The sequence below is a fragment of the Eublepharis macularius genome, chromosome 2 (genome assembly GCF_028583425.1).
Source record: "Eublepharis macularius isolate TG4126 chromosome 2, MPM_Emac_v1.0, whole genome shotgun sequence".
Classification (NCBI taxonomy): domain Eukaryota; kingdom Metazoa; phylum Chordata; class Lepidosauria; order Squamata; family Eublepharidae; genus Eublepharis; species Eublepharis macularius.
This window is the reverse complement of record NC_072791.1, coordinates 68,308,368-68,327,956: the sequence shown is the minus strand read 5'-3', so window position 1 is coordinate 68,327,956 and position 19,589 is coordinate 68,308,368. Positions and strand designations below refer to the sequence as shown.

The 19,589-nt window shown below is 44.8% G+C and overlaps 1 protein-coding gene across 1 annotated transcript in view; it reads left to right on the top strand.

Moving 5' to 3' along the window:
* LOC129323399 (cytosolic phospholipase A2 epsilon-like) overlaps positions 1 to 18,691 on the top strand; it is an 85,359-nt gene extending 66,668 nt beyond the window's left edge. Inside the window, exons 14-18 of the mRNA XM_054969932.1 lie at positions 4,869 to 4,976; positions 5,174 to 5,365; positions 14,078 to 14,247; positions 15,396 to 15,582; positions 17,399 to 18,691. Coding sequence (XP_054825907.1) covers positions 4,869 to 4,976; positions 5,174 to 5,365; positions 14,078 to 14,247; positions 15,396 to 15,582; positions 17,399 to 17,619 — 878 coding nt within the window. The 3' untranslated portion in view covers positions 17,620 to 18,691. The remainder of the gene's footprint in view (positions 1 to 4,868; positions 4,977 to 5,173; positions 5,366 to 14,077; positions 14,248 to 15,395; positions 15,583 to 17,398) is intronic.
* Positions 18,692 to 19,589: the final 898 nt, after the last annotated feature.

Below are 19,589 nucleotides of genomic sequence, written 5' to 3'. Positions count from 1 at the left end.
CCTCCACTGTCTGGGTGACGGTGAGCCAATCCTCCTGGCTGAACTCACCCACCTGACTCGCACCACAGTTCTCGGAGAGCCACGCGTGGAGTGCGGCCTGCTGCTCCACCAAGCGCTCAAGCATGGCGCAGGTGGAGTTCCAGCGAGTGCTAACGTCAGTGATCAGAGCGTGCTCTGGCACACCTGTCCTGACCTGTGTCTGGCGCAGTTCGTGCGTGGCCTTCACGCTGCGCGAGAAGTGACCCATGAGCCTCCGACATTTCTGGATCAGTAACTGTAGTTCACAAGTCCGGGAATCAAAGGGTTCCTTCGAGGAGCCCAACCCCATCGCATCTCTCACCACTAGGTGAAGCTTGTGAGCCGCACAGTAGATGCACTCTCGGCTCACTAGATGCGCCGCTGCCCTCATGTTCTTGCCACCGTCCGTCACCATGCATCCCACGGTGGCGGGTCCCCGGCCTACCCACTCTTCCAACTGTCTCCTTAAGTTGGCAGCGATGTTCTCCGCCGTGTGGGACACAGCAAGCACCTCGGCGTGAAGCAAGGCCTTGCAGTAGCCGGCCTGGCAGTCTCCCATCCTTCCCTGGCTAGCTGTACTAGGCACCTCCCCCCCGGCCCCCACCCAGAACCGCCTCAGGTTCCCACCAGTGAGCAGTAAGCGACAGGTACGCTTGCTGCACACTTGGGCAGGTCCAGATGTCGGATGTGAAGTGCACAGTTCTCCCGGCAACCCGGGACAGCTGTGCCTTCACATGATCCCTGGCAGCCCTGTAAACCGAGGGCACCACCGATCTGCTCAACGTTGTGCGAGCAGGGACGGCGTACCAGGGAAAGCAATCGTGGAGCAGCCCTGAGAAGCCGAAGTCTTCTACTATGGAAAACGGTCTCCCATCCACCGCTACCATGTTGACGATGTGGCGCGTGAGGCGCCGGCTCGCCCTCCGGATCCCCTCTCTGGGCACACTAGGGCCCTGCATACCAAGCATCTCCGGGAGAGAGGCTTGGCGTCCCTTCCCTGCAGGTACCCTTGGGGGGAGAGCACCAGAGGAGCCTGCCACCTTCTGGCTAGCTGGCGGCCGTGCGGCACCACTTGGACTCTCCTCCCGAAGAAGCACTGCCTGGTGGAGGCTCTTCATATGGTACCTCATCCCGGACGAGAAGAGATGCAGCACATCTCTGCCACGGCTGACGCGCTGCCTACAATGCAGGCACTGGGCTGCTCGGGGATCCTCCGTTGTCTGGAAGTGCTTCCAGATTTCGGAGTGCAGGACGGTCCACACTTCAAAGAAGAAGCGCTTTCGGGCCCACCCTGAGGCACCTCCTGTGAGGTTCTCTGGCCGGACACACCGTGTCCCACTCTCAGCCGGGCAGGTGGGGATGGACAAGGCTGAAGGGGCAGAGATGTGGGCTCTTCCACCACAGTCTCTGCCTCTTCCTCCTGCATCCTCCCCTCCTGCACAGCCGTGAGAGGCCTGCTGCTGGCCTCAGAGGAAACTGGGGTGGACCACCCCAGGGGGGTCTCACGGGCAGTTCCTCCAACATCCTCTGGGTGCCTGGGGTGATCGTGAGGGATGGAAAAGTCACATGCCCCACGTCCATCCCAGGAGACACCACATGCTGGCCCTCCTCCAGCAGCTGGCTCGCAACCACTGGAGGAGGAGGAGCCTCAGCAGCAGGCCCCTGCCCAGTGCCAGCCCCTGCCTCATGCACTAACTAATCAGAAAACCTTGGGAAAACAAAGGTCAACTTTGTTTTCGAGACCTAACTTATCTGCTCTAAATCTGTGCTTCTAGTGGCTCTGTGACTTGGAGATGAACAATCAAGTGCCCTTTTAAGCGACCCTATTTATGTCGGGGAACCTGAACCTGCCAAACAGCTGAATTCCTCCGGAATTGAGCTGGCCCTAAACCCCAGTAGGTGACAGACAGCCTTAGACACTCACATACTAGTATGCCCGGGCCAGCCTGGCACCACCACGGGTGCCAGAGATGGACAGTGGAACCCTAGTTCTGGGGGCACTAATGGGAAGCCTATTGACAGCTATTCCAAATTTATATATATATATAGAATTCAAACCTAACGCTCACTCACTAATGCTTTTCCTGCTGAGTCCCTATTTAGTTTTTTTAAAAAAACTAGGCTTGGTTTCCCTAATGATTATGTTGAGGGCAATTAGCCACTGAATACCTAGCAACTGGCCTACCTACCTAAGACACTATTTAGCAGGAACAATGTATCTGTGGTGTGTCGGTGTGGGGTGTGGATGTGGTGGTCTGAAGATGAGCCTCCCCCCTCCCAAGCTAGCAAGAACCCACCCCTAAACCCACCCAAATATGAACCCGGACTCGCTCACCACCACCACTCCTGCAGTCCAGTGATGTTCAGGTGGTCTTGCAGCTGGTCCTCCTCTCTTCCGCGATGCTGTCAAGAAAGTTGGAATGTTAACAGAGTCAATAACACATGCCGCACATGCAACCCCCCAACACCCCCGATCTACAAGTCAAGTCAAGGCACCCCCCCCAAAGGCTAGGGCCAACCAGTGGTAAAACACAACACATCCACCCTGCAGAGTGGGCCTGTGTGCAGGCCCGAAGCTGGCACACTCATTTTTTAGGCCTGGGAAACAGTAGATCAAGCCCACCCCACACTCAAGCATAACAAAGGAAACATCAAAGCAAGCAAGCACGGCAATCAATATTGAACCCCCCAACCCCCAAACAATGTCCTCTTGCCCAACTATAAAATGTCCCCCCTAGCCCAAGCTATAAAGACCAAACTAAAGCATATGCTAGCAGATTGCCACAGCAGCAGCAATAAGTTCAAAAAACAATTTTTTTAACAACCCTACCAGTCCTCCTCTCCAGATGCCCAGTAGCAAAGTTGATCCTCCACACGCAGAGGTCTCCAGGCAGATGTCCTCCAAGTGCAGTCCAGTCCAGAAGAGGTCCACGAACGGTCAGCAACCTGTTTGTGAAGCATAACTGTGAATGCCAAGGCCAGCTAGCAGAGAGAGGCACCAAAGCCAGAGCAGCAGGCCTGTGTGTGGGCCAGAGGCTGGCACACTTGTTTGAGAGCCTGGTGGGAAGCCTTGTAAGAAGGGGACCAGACACAGCTAAGCAACCCCACATCCAATCCAATTTGTGGAGCATAACTGTGAGTGCCAGGCCAGCTAGCAGAGAGAGGCACCAAAGCCAGAGCAGCAGGCCTGTGTGTGGGCCAGAGGCTGGCACACTTGTTTGAGAGCCTGGTGGGAAGCCTTGTAAGAAGGGGACCAGACACAGCTAAGCAACCCCACATCCAATCCAATTTGTGGAACATAACTGTGAGTGCCATGCCAGCTAGCAGAGAGAGGCACCAAAGCCAGAGCAGCAGGCCTGTGTGTAGGTCAGAGGCTGGCACACTTGTTTGAGAGCCTGGTGGGAAGCCTTGTAAGAAGGGGACCAGACACAGCTAAGCAACCCCACACCAATCCAATTTGTGGAGCATAACTGTGAGTGCCAGGCCAGCTAGCAGAGAGAGGCACCAAAGCCAGAGCAGCAGGCCTGTGCGTGGGCCAGAGGCTGGCACACTTGTTCAAGAGCCTGGTGGGAAACCTTTGGGAGAAGGGTGCCAGACACAGCAAAGCAACCCCACATCCAATCCAATTTGTGGAGCATAACTGTGAGTGCCAGGCCAGCTAGCAGAGAGGGTGACCAAAGCCAGAGCAGCAGGCCTGTGTGTGGGCCAGTGGCTGGCACACTTGTTCAAGAGGGGCCAGACACAGCAAAGCAAACCCTCACCAATCCAGTTTGTGAAGCATAATTGTGAGAGCCAGCCAGAAGAAAGGCACCAAAGCCACCCTGCAGAGCTTCTGGCTTCTGTAGGCCCAAAGCTGGCACACTCATTTTAAATTCCTGTGAAACAGTAGATCAAGCCCACCCCACACTCAAGCATGAGAAAGTAAACATTAAAGAAGGCAAGCACAACAACCAATGCTGAACCCCCCCACCCCCAAACATTGTCTGCTCAACCTGTTCCCCCAGGCCATGCCAAGACTGAACTGAAACACCTTTTTGCAGAGGCAGGCCACAGCAGCACATTGCCCAGCATCAAAAAACTTACAAAAATTTTAAAAAGGCCTACCAGGTGTCCTCTCAGGATGTCCAGCACAGTTGATCCTCCAGGCAGATGTCCTCCAGGTGCAGTCTCTCTTCTCCTCTCTTGGTCAGCAGCAGCAAAAGAAGTGTTCCAGACCAGTCTTGCTCCAAATTTAAATCCCCTGCTGCAGCCTCAGCCAAAGATTTAAATCTATTGGCTGGCATAAGAATGCAGCAGTAGGACTGGTGACTCCTAAAGTCCCCCCTCCCCTGCCTTTCCCCACCCACACTCCAACAGTCACCCTCCTCCTGCTCCCCCTCCCCTACCTGTTAATTTTGGCGGGAATCTCTGCTTCCACTGCTTTGCAAATGCAAAGTGCAATGCTAGCAATGCACCTTGCATTTGCAAGGCAAAGCACAGGATTCCCTTCCCTCCTTTGCAAGAGGGGTGGGGGGTGACAGAAGGAGTGAGTGATTCACTCCTTCTCCCCCCCTCCCCTCTTCTTAGAGCCTGCAGGAAGCCTTAGCTTCCAGCAGGATTTTGCTAGACGCTTGCAAAGGCAAGCGCCTAGCAAAAACAAAATGGCGATTCTTGAAACCCGAAAGAAACCCGAAACAACCCGAAACGTTTCGGGTTGTTTTCTTTCGGATAACCCGAAACGTTTCGGGTTTCCTGAAACATTTCGGATAACCCGAAAGAAACCCGAAACAGTTTGTTTCGGGTTTCTTTCGGGTTTCAGAAACCCGAAACGCACATCCCTATTAACTATTTAATTCTCTTTTACTTTATAGGCATGTGGAGTAGTGTATTTTCCCTGAATCTCCTGTATATATGGAATAAGTCTCATAGTTCAGAGGATTTCTGGCACAAGTGGACTCAAGATCAAATAGTTGACATTGGTTAGTTGTTCTCATTCTTGGCTGTTTTCTCATTATTCATATTCTAAACTGATATATGACTACTTGAGAACATTATGGTTTTTGTGAAAATAGTTGTCCATTTTTTAAAAGATGTATTACAGTCTTTGACTGCTGACAAAAAAAAAATAGACTAGACTTAACCAAGTGTTTCATTGTTGCTACTTTTGCATTTGTAGAGGAAGAGCCTCATCTAACTACAAGGACACATGAGCAAAAGATATATTTGTACACTCCTGCTGGACCCCTCTCCAGTGCTTTCAGAGACGTGCTCACTGATCGCCTATCAGTTGCCCAGTACCACAATTTTCTCAGAGGTCTACAACTGGATAACAGCTATCTCGAGCAAAGCAATTTTCAGAGATGGAAAGGTATTTTCAGTTGTTTTTTAAGTGAATGTTTTGTAGGGATAGGTAGTGTAGAATCAGGTTGCATAACACCTTCCAAGACTCCTCACTGATCCTTTCCAACAGAATAGCCAGTCAACCAGGGCCATAAATAACATTTTTTTCCTGCTGGATGCAGAGCACTAAAATTATCTCCCCCTTCACTCTACACCCCCACCTCACTGTAGATCTTTTATTATTTTTTCAAACAAAAAATAACAGGCAAGAGTCAAGTTTTTACAAAGTAAATTTTAAAGATAGAAATATTGGTATTTTGGCAAAAATGTAGTCTAGCCATTTCCATATTAAATTGTAAGCTAGAATGCCTTTCCCAGCTTCTCTGAGCTTTCATGATTGCAAATACATAGATTACCTAACTGATGTTTGGGGATTCTAGGAGGTTTCTTTCAGTTCCTAGTAAAAGCCTGTGATGACTGTTAGGCCTGAGATGTTGTTGAATGCAAATATGACTGAAAGTCTTTCAGTTTACTGAAGCTTCTTGTACATGATACAGATGTCACTGGTATAATCAAAAAGAGTCCAGTAGCACCTTTAAGACTAACCAATTTTATTATAGCATAAGCTTTCGAGAATCAAGTTCTCTTCATCAGATGCCTGATCAAAACTTTTTTTTTTGATCAGGCATCTGATGAAGAGAACTTGATTCTCGAAAGCTTATGCTATAATAAAATTGGTTAGTCTTAAAGGTGCTACTGGACTCTTTTTGATTTTGCTACTACAGACTAACACGGCTAACTCCTCTGGATCTATGTCACTGGTATGGTCATGACAATCTTGTAGGCTGATCCAGCATTAAAATAGATAGCTTTTATGTCTAGTTCAAATCGATGAATGAACACATCTGCTAATAGTATGATTCTATGTATGTTCTGCTTTTGTAATTTTTATGAGATAGGCTGAGATAACCTATGATAACCATCTTCAAGTACTTGAAGGGCTGTCATATAGAGGATGGCGCAGAATTGTTTTCAGTTGCCCCAGAAGGTCAGACCAGAACCAAGGGGCTAAATTAATCAAAACACTTTTTGGCTGAAGATTAGGAAGAACTTTCTGACAGTTAGAGCAGTCCCTCAGTGGAACAGGCTTCCTCGGAAGGTGGTGAGCTCTCCTTCTTTGGAGGTTTATAAGCAGAGGCTAGATAGCCATTTGACAGCAATGCAGATTCTGTGAATCTAGGTAGATCATGAGAGGGAGGGCAGGAAGGGTTAAATCAGTGCTTAGTTCTCGTGGCCCCTTCTCACATGCCCAGGGTAAGGCCAGTTGCCACCTTGGGGTCAGGAAGCAATTCTCCCCAGGCCAATTTGGTTAGGGATCCTGGAGGTGTTTTGCCATCTTCTGGGCATGGTAAAAAATACAGAGGTGTTCCCAGAGGCGTATTTGAATTACTGGGTGCAAAAGCTGGGTGCAAAAGCTGTTTTTTGTCCCACTGACAAAGACCAGAAAGTTTAAGTTTTATAACATCAACCCATCAGCTTTAGCTAGGACAAGAACAAGGATAACAACAGCAAATTCCACCAGCCCACTGTTCAGTAAAAAGAACAATTTTTCCCAGTTTGAGATCCATCTATCCATCTATCCTTTACAAAAATCATAAATCTTTAGAGAAATGGTGGGGAGCAGCAAAACATGTCTGTGTTTGTAGTGCACCTCCCCAATTAAAGGAGACAGATCTCTTGTAAAGTTAGGCTTCTGAAAGGAGCATTTTACTTTTTATTTTCTTTATATATTAAAGTAAAAGAGAATTAGAATTGTACAGGTGGCAGACTTGCAAAGATTTGTGGGGGGCATCTTATTTTCCCTTCTATCATGTCCTATTTCCCTTCTCTGCCCCCCATAGCCTCTCCCCTTTGTCCTCCTTCTCTCCTTCCCACCCTTCTTTTTCTGTCCCCTTTGCTTTTCCTCCTCCCTCCCTCCATGGTAATTTCTTCCTTATGACCCAGTTGTGTGATGCCGATTGAGTGGGCCCAGTTGCATGGGGGCCTAGGGTTGCCAGCCTCCAGATGGCAGCTGGAGATCTCCTGGAATTACAACTGGTCCTGTTGCTCCTGTTGCAACAGAGACCAGTTCCCCTGGAGAAAATGGCTGCTCTGAAGGGTGAACTCTATGGCATTATACCTCACTGAGGCCCCTTCCCTCCCCAAACCCCACCCTCTGCAGGCTCCACCCCCCAAATCTCCAGGAATTTCCCTGCGTAGACCTGGCAACCCTACGTGGGAGGAACCTTCAAGCACATTCGGGGGGGGGGGTACTTTACTTTTCCCTGTATCACATTCCCTACTTGATTTCCTTTTCCCCTCCTCCTGCCAGCCTCCATACACTCACCTTTCCCTACATCCAGCCAGGCCTGGATGAGTCATGCAAGTCATGTAGTAAGTGTCGGGGGAATCTTGTATTACCTCTGTTGCCAATTACGAGGTCCCCCTTCTCTTCTTGTCTGAATAATAAATCAAGGCTTCAAACTTGGTGATCTTATAAGCAAAAAAGGGTTATTATGAAAAGTTCTCAAATAAGTCTGATGTACACACTATTACTGCAGGGTGCATAACAACAAGTTGTCAGCATCAGCATTTATACGTTCCCAGCAATATAAGACAATATTGTCTATAGTACAGAAGATCTCATACAGTTCTATGAACAAACAGCTCTTCAAATAATTAAATCAAGTTACATGACTTAATATGATGGATTGACATGATTACTAGCATTTAGAAAGGTCACTGTAATAAAAACATTCTGCATGGCACCAACAGTTTCATAACATAATAAAGGAAAGAACATGCCCAAGGCCGAGACTAAAAGTTATGCACATAAACAATTATAACCTTTGGTGTGTAATGAAAATTAACATGGAGTGCTTGCTGTGCTTTTCGAGGCCTTTACATTGTAGGAAGAATGTTAAACAGAAAGGGTGCAAAAAGGGTTCATTCACAAGCATTAAGTAATCTAGATCAGTGGATTTTAACTGGTATACAGGCAGCGTCCTCAAATTCCCTAACATTTAGTTGTCTGGTAGTTGTTTCCAGGCCTGGCCCCAACGAGTCCTCTCTCAAAGGCCAAAACAGCCCAGGAAAGAGCCCTGCCCCCCTCCCTGCCTTTTATTGACAAAAACCAAACCTGGAATACCAACTGTTATGGTTGCCTAGCAACAGCTACTGAGGGCATCCAGCTAAAGCTACAGGTACTCCTTTTATCATTTGGGGCTTTTTTCACACACATACACACACACACCATGTTTTTAGGGTTTTTTAGATTTCAGGTTTTTCTGCAAATTTGGGGCATTTTCCATGTGTATAGGAAGATCTGTCTTGTCTGTTCATGGTTCCACTTTCCAGATTTAAGGATCCACAGATCAGGGCCACTTGACTATTAGTATATAAGATGGCAAAATTGTGCTTTTGACTACACCCTTTGCCTCCAAGGATTTCAAGCAGGTATACATGGCATTCCGTTTACTTTATTACACCAACAGCCCTATGAAGAACATTGGGCTGAGAGCTAGTGGCTGGCTCAAGATCACCCATCATGGTTCAGTATTTAAATTGGGTGTCCCCATGCCAGTGTGAGACTACATCATACTGGCAATGAAGTAATGGGAGGAACAGATGGACACCCAACAAATAATGGATCCACCTGATTTAGCAGTAGGCCATCTGATCTTAGCTACATCTTGTCTTCTAGGACTTGCTAAAAGTGAAATTGAAATTGAGCTCAGCTTTTCAACTCACTCTCCATTATTCACCTCAGCTCTACCCAGCTCCACCTGCCCAGAGTCAGTAGTAGTTCATAATCTTTACATTTGGGAATTTTTTAAAATATATAAATGAAGTTGAAAGTTGAATTTTTATGATGAATTTTATGCTCCTGTTGCTCATCCTGAGGGTGCACTTACACCTCCTGGAAACCCTTATTTACAGCCCAGAATTTATCAGGTTTATCTCCACATGGGCAGGGGGAGTGTGGTTCCATGCAGACTAACACCGTTTGTGAGCTAGATACTGCTATGGGATTTTCCATATCAACATCTGTTTCAATACACTAGGTGGCAGTTTATAATAATCCAGTGACTGCAGTTTTAGGGAGGCAGATGATAATCTTGCCCCCCTGGTGGGAGACCAGTAGGGAGGCTCCTAAACGATCAAAGACTGGCCTCAACCATACGTCTGGTGGAGCATCTGTCTTACAGGCCCGCCAAAAGGATTTAACTACTTTAAAACCAGTTATAATACTTATGGGTATGTAACAATTTTAGGGGGGGTGGTTGAGTTGGCAAACCTAGTGAACTTTGAAGGGAAGACTGGGAGGTGCCTTTTACTTCAGGACACATTCAATGACTCCCAATAGCAACAGCATACTATTTAGAATGTTTTGGACCAAGACTTATGGCTATCAGAGTAAAATGTATAGTCCCTTCCCGTGGGATTCCTCAGTCTCCAAACATCAATGAGTTTAAATTCTTCTGCCAGTTTAAGAAAGGATCTTGTTAGAAGGCCTCTTGAATTTTTCTCTTTTTTGCTGGACTTTCTGTCTAAGTCTTGATCAAAAACAGCATTAAAATCTCCAATCAAACAAATATCTGTGTAATCAAAGGATGCCAAAACGCCATTTAATGAATTATAATTTTTTTCTTGTTGGTCATTTGGTACATAAATCATTACTAATAAAATTTTCTTTCTTCCTGTAGAAATCTCTACCAATAAGTATGCCACCATCAGCTGAATAAACTAAGTTTGGTTTCAATTCTGTTTTTATATAAGCTACTATACCCCTTTTCTTGACCAAATCCATTGATGCAAACATCTGACCTAATTTTTTACATATCAAGTATTGCTGATCCTTCCTTCTTATGTGTGTTTCTTATAGACAAATAGTAGCTGCATTTAAAGTTTTTAATTGTTTAAAAGTTTTCCTCCTCTTCTCGGTCGAATTTAAACCATTGATATTGGTTAGAAATTTTTTTATAGTCTTTCCCTCCATTATACATGTCCCTTCTTACTACCTTCTTTATTCTTTCTCGGCATTCTCTGTGTTTTCAGTCCACTAGTTGATGCTTTCATCAATTCACTTTCCTGTTCTTCTTCCAATGCTGTGGAATAATCCTGAGTAGAGGTTTCTGGTTCTTTTTCCAATTTAGAATCTATTTTGGATTTCTTTTTCTTGTAGGCCATCTCATTCAGTTTTTATCCATATCTTTCCATGAAGTCTTCTGCTTTGAATACTGGATCCATCTTGTATCTCTGGCCTTCAAAGGTAAAAAAGGCACCTTCTGGAATTAACCATCTAAAGAGAATTGAGGCTTTGAGATAAGGATGCATACTCTCTCCTTCTTTGTCTTATCTTCCACAGGATGTCTTTCAATATTCTAATCTCTCTTCCCTGCATCTTAATTGGCTTTTCGTGTGTTATTTTTAAAATGTGGTCCCTCATTGAGTGTCTTGTGAATTTAATATGGACTTCCCTTGTCAAATTATTCTTCTTTGCATATTCTGAATTGACTCTATATATCAGGTCAATTTCTTTCATAATTTCTTCAGATTCATCTTCCATCACTTGCATCATAAGCTCTGCCATCACCCTCTTCAAGTCCTCTCCTCATTTTTCCAATTTATTTTTTAATCTTAATATATATACTGATCTTTCCATCTCAAGTATACTAACAGAGCTCCAAGTAACCCTTTGCTATGTGTCTGTTGCATCTAATCTTTGTGTGGCAGCTTCTGCTTTCAAATCTACTACTTCAATTTGTTCAATCATGTCCTGTGTTGCCTGTTTATTTTCAACAAGCTGGGATTGAAAGTCATTCATTTTACCCTTCAGCTCCACAACTTCTGTATTCAAGTTCTTAATTTGGTCCACCACTTGACCTAAAATATTTTGCATTGGACTCATGTTTTTTTGTAGCATAGATTGCAAATTATTCTGAATTTCTACCATCATATCCTGTGGCATAATCATTGCCTCTGATTTATGTACTGGGGATGCATTTGAAGATGAAGGGGGCATCGGCTTTTTGTCTAATTTACTCATCTTCTCTTATTTTTATCAATTTCTATCCATTTACATAAACCAATAATTATTCAAAACAAACCACCAGATACTGTTATTCTATTCACTCAAACTTTACAAGTAAATCACCAGATGAGAAAAACTATATAAAAAATTTAAAAATGACAAATTATCACATTCAAATCATAATCTTATAAATCACTTCCCCCCTCCTATCTTCTTTTCCTCTAAGTAATTCATATATATATATATACAGTGTAGGAAAACCAGTGTTAAATGTCTATATATCAACCTCCAATAGATAGCAGTAGATGTTCACAAATAAAAAGAATACAAAGGTTATTACAGGGCAAACTTCCAGCTGTTAAAAAGCTTCTTTATCTATTCTCCATTCTGTCACAGACAAAACAAAAATTGCCAGTAGAAGTTGTAATCCAACATCAAAATGTGGTAGAAAAACCCAGAACGCCGTCAGAAAGATTTCTTTTCTTTTCACAGTATTCCCTTCCAAAAATAATCTTTAAAATTTGCTATCATTGCACAAATGTCTCAAATAAACTTAATCTACTGCTACCAATAAACCTCTAGCAACAAAAACGTTCATATTCCATATAAAAAAAAAAGGGAAAGAGAAAAATAGCAAAGCAGGGGGAAAGAGTCTTCAATCCACTGTTCTATTCTATTTCCCCCAAAAGCCGGTTAGTCCAATCAATAAGTTCCACTTTAATGAAGAAGTTTCAGCTCTTAGCCTTCAATTAACAGCCGCTCCACTCTTGGGGGGGGGAGTGATCTCCACATCTTCCCCCTCCCTTTTATCTCTCTCTGAGTAATAAAGTTATCTACTAATTAAGCCATAAAGTCTGTCCTTCAAACAACTCATGGCTAATTTACACTCATGGTTCAAAGCAGAAGAGGTTATAAGCAGAAAGTCCTTCTAGTTAGAAATGCTGAAATCCCAGAGGCTGGCAGCTATTTGCCATTGCTGGCTCCTGTCTCTCTGTCCATGCAAAGGGTCTTCTTTTAAGGGTTTCCCTTTGGCTGATACCAAGGGGAGCCCCTCCAAAAGGCAATCCCAAGCATCAGGGGCGCCCTCCAAGAGCCCCCTTAGAGCCCAGTAACAACTGGAGCCCCCCAGACAGGGCAGGTCAGCTCTCCCCAGACTCAGCTGAAGCACACTGCTGCAATTCCAGAACTACTCTTTGCCACATCTCTAAGTTTCTTCCTCCTTTTAGTATCAGTATATTTTGTACAACATCTGCCAGGAGGCTTCTTGGGGGTGGTAAGAGATGATGGCTGTGAGAGGTGTGAGGTGGAGTTAGACTGAGGGATGGGTGGTGTGGTAGTAGGGTTGCCAGATCCAAATTGGGAAATTCCTGAAGATTTGGTGGGTGGAGCCTGGAAAGGGTGTGGTTTGAGGAAGGGGAGGGGCCTCAGTGGGGTATGATGCCATAGAGTTCAAACTTCAGAGCAGCCATTTTCTGCAGGGGAACTGGTCTTGGTTGCCTGGAGATCAGTTGCAATTCTGGGAGATCTTAAACTACCACCTGGAGGCTGGCAACCCTATGTGGTGGGCACTTTGGAAGGTTCATGTGAGAGACTCGCATTGAAATGGCCCCTAGAAAGGTTGTGCACCATTTCCCCATGAACATTTAAAAACTCAGTTGCCATACCAATTTTTATGTAAAGTCCCTATTCAGGAGTCTTGTACTGTCTTTCTTCAACTGTCTGCAGTTTCCTTGACTGGATTTTTACCTCAGAACACAGAGTTCCACAGCTGACCAGTCAGAGAGACGGGGGTGCAAGCAGGCAGGCCACACAGTAGGGTTGCCAGGTCCAGGTTGGGAAATAACTGTAGATCTTGGGGTTGGAGCCTGGATAGAGTGAGGTTTGGGGAGGGGACTCAGAATGGTACCATAGAGTCCACTCTCCAAAGCAGCCATTTTCTCCAGGGGAACTGATCTTGGTCACCTGGAGATCAGTTGTAATTCTGAGAGACCTCCAGCTACCCCCCTGGAGGCTGGCAACCTTACACCGCAGGGAGATTGGCAACCCTAGTGAACTTTTAGGGGAAGACTGGGAGGTGCATTTTACCTCAGGACACATTCAATGACTCCCTTAGCAACTGTTTAGAAAGTTGAGCTGAGCCCCAATCAGGCCACATATGCAAATGACCTTGAAAGGCCAGCCCAATCAGGGAAGAGTGGCCGAGCTGGCAGTTGGGAATGGGGGAGGGGAGCAGGCTGCAGCCTGCCAGCCACACAGGGAAGCTGTATCCCTATGGGAAAACACATTTTACCCCTTTTTACCCATTTAGGGGACAAATTTCTTAAAATCCCTTCTTAGTGAGCCTCTACATCCTGAAAGGAACATTCTCCCCAAATTTCATGTTTCTAGGTCCAGGGGTTTTGCCTAGGTGTTAATGAGTCAGCCAGGACACTTGTCTTTATATATATATATATATTTGTCTAGATAGATAGATAGATAGATAGATAGATAGATAGATAGATAGATAGATAGATAGATAGATAGATAGATAGATAGATAGATAGATTTTCTCAAGTGGCAGAGCAAAAAACTTACCAAGTGGATGAAGTTAGATGCACATAACCAAAGCACAGCTATTTCAAGCAACTCTTACATACTTTGTTCCACTTACTTTGGTCTGCATTTTAGATACTATACTAGATTCTTCTTCACCTAACCAGCTGACCCAAACAGAAGACTACTTGTCTCTAGAAGATACAGGATTCTTCATCAATAGTAGTTCCGCACCTCTGCTGAGACCAGAAAGGAAGGTGGACATTATCCTACATTTAAATTACAGTTCAGGATCACAAACACTGGTGAGAAATTTGCTTTTTTCTTCACTGTTCATCCTCTGTATGGTCATTTAACACTTACATGGCAGCCATTATGTATACTTCTATCCCCTTGAATGTGTCTCTATATCCATTTCCTTCCATTCCCATATATGAAACAATAGCAAGTATTAAACCTGAGGGAAGAAAAGAAAAGGAATAGAATACTGTGAGTCTAAGGAGGAAACTGATAGACAAGGATTAAATGGATGGAGGAAATGGTGTGAGAACAATCAGGTCTGAGAAGAAAGAATCTGAATTGGAGACAAATATTCTGGCTATGAATCTTCTTTTGACATTGACTGAATTGCCATGATGTCACAGAATCTTCTGGTGGGGAAAAACTTACAAAGAGCTTAGACCAAAGGACTGCACAAAGATAAAGGGAATGTCCTAGAAGACTTCTGCATCACTGAATAGTTAGTTTTGATAGAGGAAAACCAAACACAGTTCAAAGGTCACATGAAACCATGATTTTATTATACTAACTATGGTTAGCATGATTGCCTGACTCCATACATTCCGCTAATTGTGGTTATTTTGGTTACATCAAAGCAGGATCTGAAGCTAGGATCTGAAGATATGATTTATTAACCACAGTTAATCTTAACTATGTTTTTCCATGATGTACAGACAGCCTAGCTTAATCCGGGTCTGATCCTGCCTTTTCCTCCTGTGATAACCTCCCAAGCTACAGAGAGAAGGCAATGAAACCAGCATTTGTCACCAAGGGGCAGAACTAGGCTATGAGTGATTATCCTTGAGCAGAATTCTGATTTAAAAAACTAAATAAGCCATGGTTTCATGTGATGTCCACCTGAGCCACTGTGTAAACATGAACACATGCTGTCTTGGTGGGAGAGTGTACAGAGAAGGAAGGAAAAATTAATTTAAAATAAACTTCTCTTCAAAGTTTTGCAGACTTCCATTTGTTCTTGTTTTAAAGACTAGTTTGAAAATGCTTCATTCTAAGTTAGCATTCCCTTACAACTCTCTCACTTGCAACCTAAATTTTAATCAGTGTGAGTGTTCAATTTTCTTTTCACGTCATGCTGTCCTACCTGAAGTCCTTTGCTATTGGATCTGGCAATCTCATCCTCATATTCTAATCTGCATTGTATTTGTTCATCTAGCCCCTGGAGCAATCATGCAAGTATTATGCAGAGCAAGGAATCCCATTTCCCAAAGCTGTTCTAAGTGAAGATGACAAAAAAAATCTTAAAGAATGCTATCTATTTGAAGATGCAGACAATCCAGAAGCACCCATATTACTGTTTTTTCCACAAGTGAATGATACCTTTCGCCATTATAAAGCACCTGGTATGCGGTCAACTACTACTACTACTACTACTACTACTACTACTACTACTACTACATTGTCATTGCACCATCACAGTAGATGGTGCAGTGGTGCAATTTACAAAATGACTTAACAAAAAGACAGGTATCTGCTTGAGAAGCTTCCATTTTAAACCAGGAGTCCCCAATCTTGCTGACCCTATGAGTACTTTTGGGATTTTAAGAACAGTGAGTCAGTGCCACTGCTGTCATAGGCTGGACTGGCCATTATTCCTACCAGGACACCTGGTGGGTTGATGCCCCCACTCCTGGTCTGGGCAAGCCCAGTGGAAGAAGGGCTGCACCTGCACCTTGTACAGTGAGGGAGAGGCATCACCCACCCATCCCTTGCATGGCTTGCTCAGTACTTGCATGGTGAAGGGGAGGTGGAATCTGACAAGCCCTTGTGTGGTGCTGGCACAGCCCTTCCACAGTCAGGTGATTGGTAGATGATAAAATTTGATCTTTTTGGAATAGCCACAACTACTACTAAAGCATGAATCATTGTGGCTAAATCTGAGCCAGGAACAGGTGCAGCTGGTGCACCAGCCAAAAGTAGGCAAAAGCACTCTGAACCACAGCAGCCACCTGGTTTTCTAAGCTGATTGCTGCATCAAGCAGCACCAAGCTGAACCTTACTTTTCATGGGACGTATAACCTCATCCAAGACAGAAGAGATCTCAAGTTCCTGGTCTGCCTTTCTACTAACCCAGAGAACCTCTGTCTTGTCGGGATTCAGTTTCAGCTGGTTTGTCCTCATCTCGCCCATTACTGACTCCAAGCACTGGTTCAAAATATAAAAAGCATTCCTGAAATTAGGTGGACAGGAAAGGTAGAGCTAGGTATCAGCTGAAAATTGGTGATACTGCAGCCCAAACCTCCTAATGATCTTTCTCAGTGGCTTTATATTCAATAGCATGGAGGAGAAGACTGAACCTTGTAGAATGCCACAGGCCAAGGGGCAGAACAGGACTCCTGCAGCTCCACTTTCTGCAGAGTAGCAGTGGTTCAAAGGAAAAACTCATTTCCTTACTCTGATGCTGGGAACCTAAGATAGCCTCTCCCCTACCCACAGTGGAGTAGTAGCCACATGTCTCTAATACAATATTTTAAGGACCTTAATTTTCTAACATTTATGCATAGAAGCAATATAGCCAGGGGTGGCCCATGGACTTTGGAGGCCCTAGGCAGCAGTCGCCTACCTGCTTGCTGTCCTCTCCCCCCACTTGCTCTCATCCCTTCTCCTCCCCCCGACTACACCAAGGCAAGGTGGTGAGGTACAGCAGTGCTCATACTCCTCATGCCACCATGTACAGCTGCATTGAGGCGAGGCAGTGCCCACTCTCCCTGCACCAAGGAAGGCCAGGAAGCCACTGCCTGCCCTCCTCACCCTCAAGTGTAGCTGCCAGGGAAAGAGGAAGAGGACCAGGCCATGTGGAGAGAGGGAGGGAGGAAAACAGCAGGCTCCCAATGGCCGTCCACTGAGGCTGGGGGGTGCCTCAGACACTGTAGGGAGGTGCAGGGGGTGATCGGAGTGGTTGGTACACCTAAGGCAATTGCTTAGGGCTGCGTGGTGGATGGGCTGTCACTGAACATAGCAGTACCACTATCAATGGTCACTAGACCTAAGAGCATTTAGAATTTCAGCATTAAGCATGTCCTCAGTTAAGCAAGATATTTTCACAAAAGATCCCCTCCCCAAATATTTTGTATGTATGTATTTGGTGGGCTGTAGAATCTTTAAAAATGACCTTGAGTTCTTCAAATCCCATTCTTACATCTTATAATGTTTTCCTAGGTGTAAAACGCTCAGATTCAGAACTGAAAGATGGCATAGTTGACGTCTCTAGTAACTCAACTCCCTATTCTACATATTCACTGACATTTAGTGATGAAGAGTATGATCAACTGGTGCAACTGAGCGAATACAATATTTTGAATAACCAACATCTAATCCTTCAAGCCTTGCGCTCAGCAGTAAGACGGAAAAAATGTACAAGAAATAATGCCATTTGCTGAGATCTTGATGCATAGAATGAGAGGCTGGAATTTGGGTCAGATTTCTCTTATGATTGTTCATAAGGCTAACTGAATTCCACTTCAGTCCAAACAACAAAGTATAACTGATTAAGCCAAGCAGTCCATATTAAGACACTGTCAGATCAGCTTCTTCCCAAACTTGTAGTGTTTTTGTGAACAAATGGTTTCTGTCAGTATGTCAGACACTTGAGACCTAAGCATCAGCTGTAATGATTTCCCCATTTTGTTCATTGCTGTTCCCTGTACTAGCAGAATTAATTCATGGAAAACAGTAATCCTAATTCAAAACCAGTATGTAGGTGAGGCAGATTCGAATGTTAAAAGAATCCAGGAGTAAGCTTAACCAAGCAGTCTCTGCAGTGGTTAAGGAACATTTGACTGGTGTACAGGAGGAGAGGCATACTTTTATCATCTCCGAGATTAGCTGAGTGTCCCCTGCAGTACTGCTAATGTTGCTGAGGCTTGGCATCATTTGCTCCTGGCTACAACTAGTCCTACAGGGCAGCAGCCTGCCATGAAAATTCCCAGTGTCTCTCTGCCTCTGAATGTAACTTCATACCCCTGGAATAACAGAGATTCAGTTTGATGTGGTGGTTAAGAGTGGCAGGACTCTAATCTGGAGAACCAAGTTTGATTTCCCCACTCCTCCACTTGAAGCTAGCTGGCTGACCTTGGGTCAGTCACAGCTCTTCCAGAACTCTCTCAGCTCCACACACTTCACAGAGTGATTGTTGTGGGGATAATAATAACATTGTAAATCACTCTGTGTGTGTGTTAAGTTGTCCTGAAGGGTGGTATATAAATCAAATATTGTTGTTGTTATTATATCTATTGTAGGTTTGCAGCTGTTATTATAGGGAAAGAAACCATGCACTCTGTTGTGTGCTCTCTATGAATTAACTCTATAATTGGAGCAAATAATTTTGGAAATATCAAATAGTGATCAAGGTTATTAGAGTACATAGTTATATATACAATGGGTGAATGAAGACTGTTGATGGACTATAGTGAGAGAAAAATTACATTGAAGCTTTTTATGATGTTCCAGACTGTTCACCACTAAATAATTTTATGTTCTGCTTTGATTTGCATTTCAAAATTGCAGAGTGGGGAGACAGTAGATTTCATCATAATGCTACCTCATGAAATTTTACAAAATGATCAGTTATGTTTAAAGTCCTGGTCTGTTCAGATAAATATAAAAAATATTGTTTGTATTTGTGTAGTATTTTTCTTAAATAATCCAAACACAAGACTTCATTAATCATTATAATAACATCATAAGTTATGGACAGAGCAGTAAAGGGAGAACGAATGACCAAATATACAAGACACACCAAACATGGAAAAAAGCAGGCCATACTATTAGAAGACATCAGAAAATCTGACAAACCTACAGTACAATCCAGAGGCCAATCGTGACATCAGCACCTGCATGTCCATGTACCTATGGCGCCACTCATCTGCTCCATAAGTATTTTCAGAGGAGAGTTATGCTGGCAGCCAAACCTGCAAGGCGTGGTGAGGCCGATTCCAAGAGCTCATGCCCTGCCGTTCCCCTGACAACCCCACCAGCAGCCCCCAATGGCCCTTCCGCCCCTATGACAGGTGCATAAGCAGCAAGCAAAGGCACAGTCAATTCATGGGCTGCAATCTCTGCTGCCTGTTGGCACCTCCATCCCTCACCCCAGAGAACAGGCAGCCAGGGACCACATGGTCACAGCACCTGCATTGGGGTGCCTTGCTGGGGGAAAGTCATCTGGGGGGGGGGTCAATCACAGATCCACAGCCTCCTGGCGCTGCCAGGGTGCCTGGCCCCCCCATGTAACCTGGACCTGTGCCACAGGGAGGGACTGTGCCCCAGCTGCTACAAAGGATCTCCATATGTGGGTGAGGGAGGCATCCTGGCAATAACCACTCTTGGTAGCGGTTGCTGCCAGGGAGGTGCC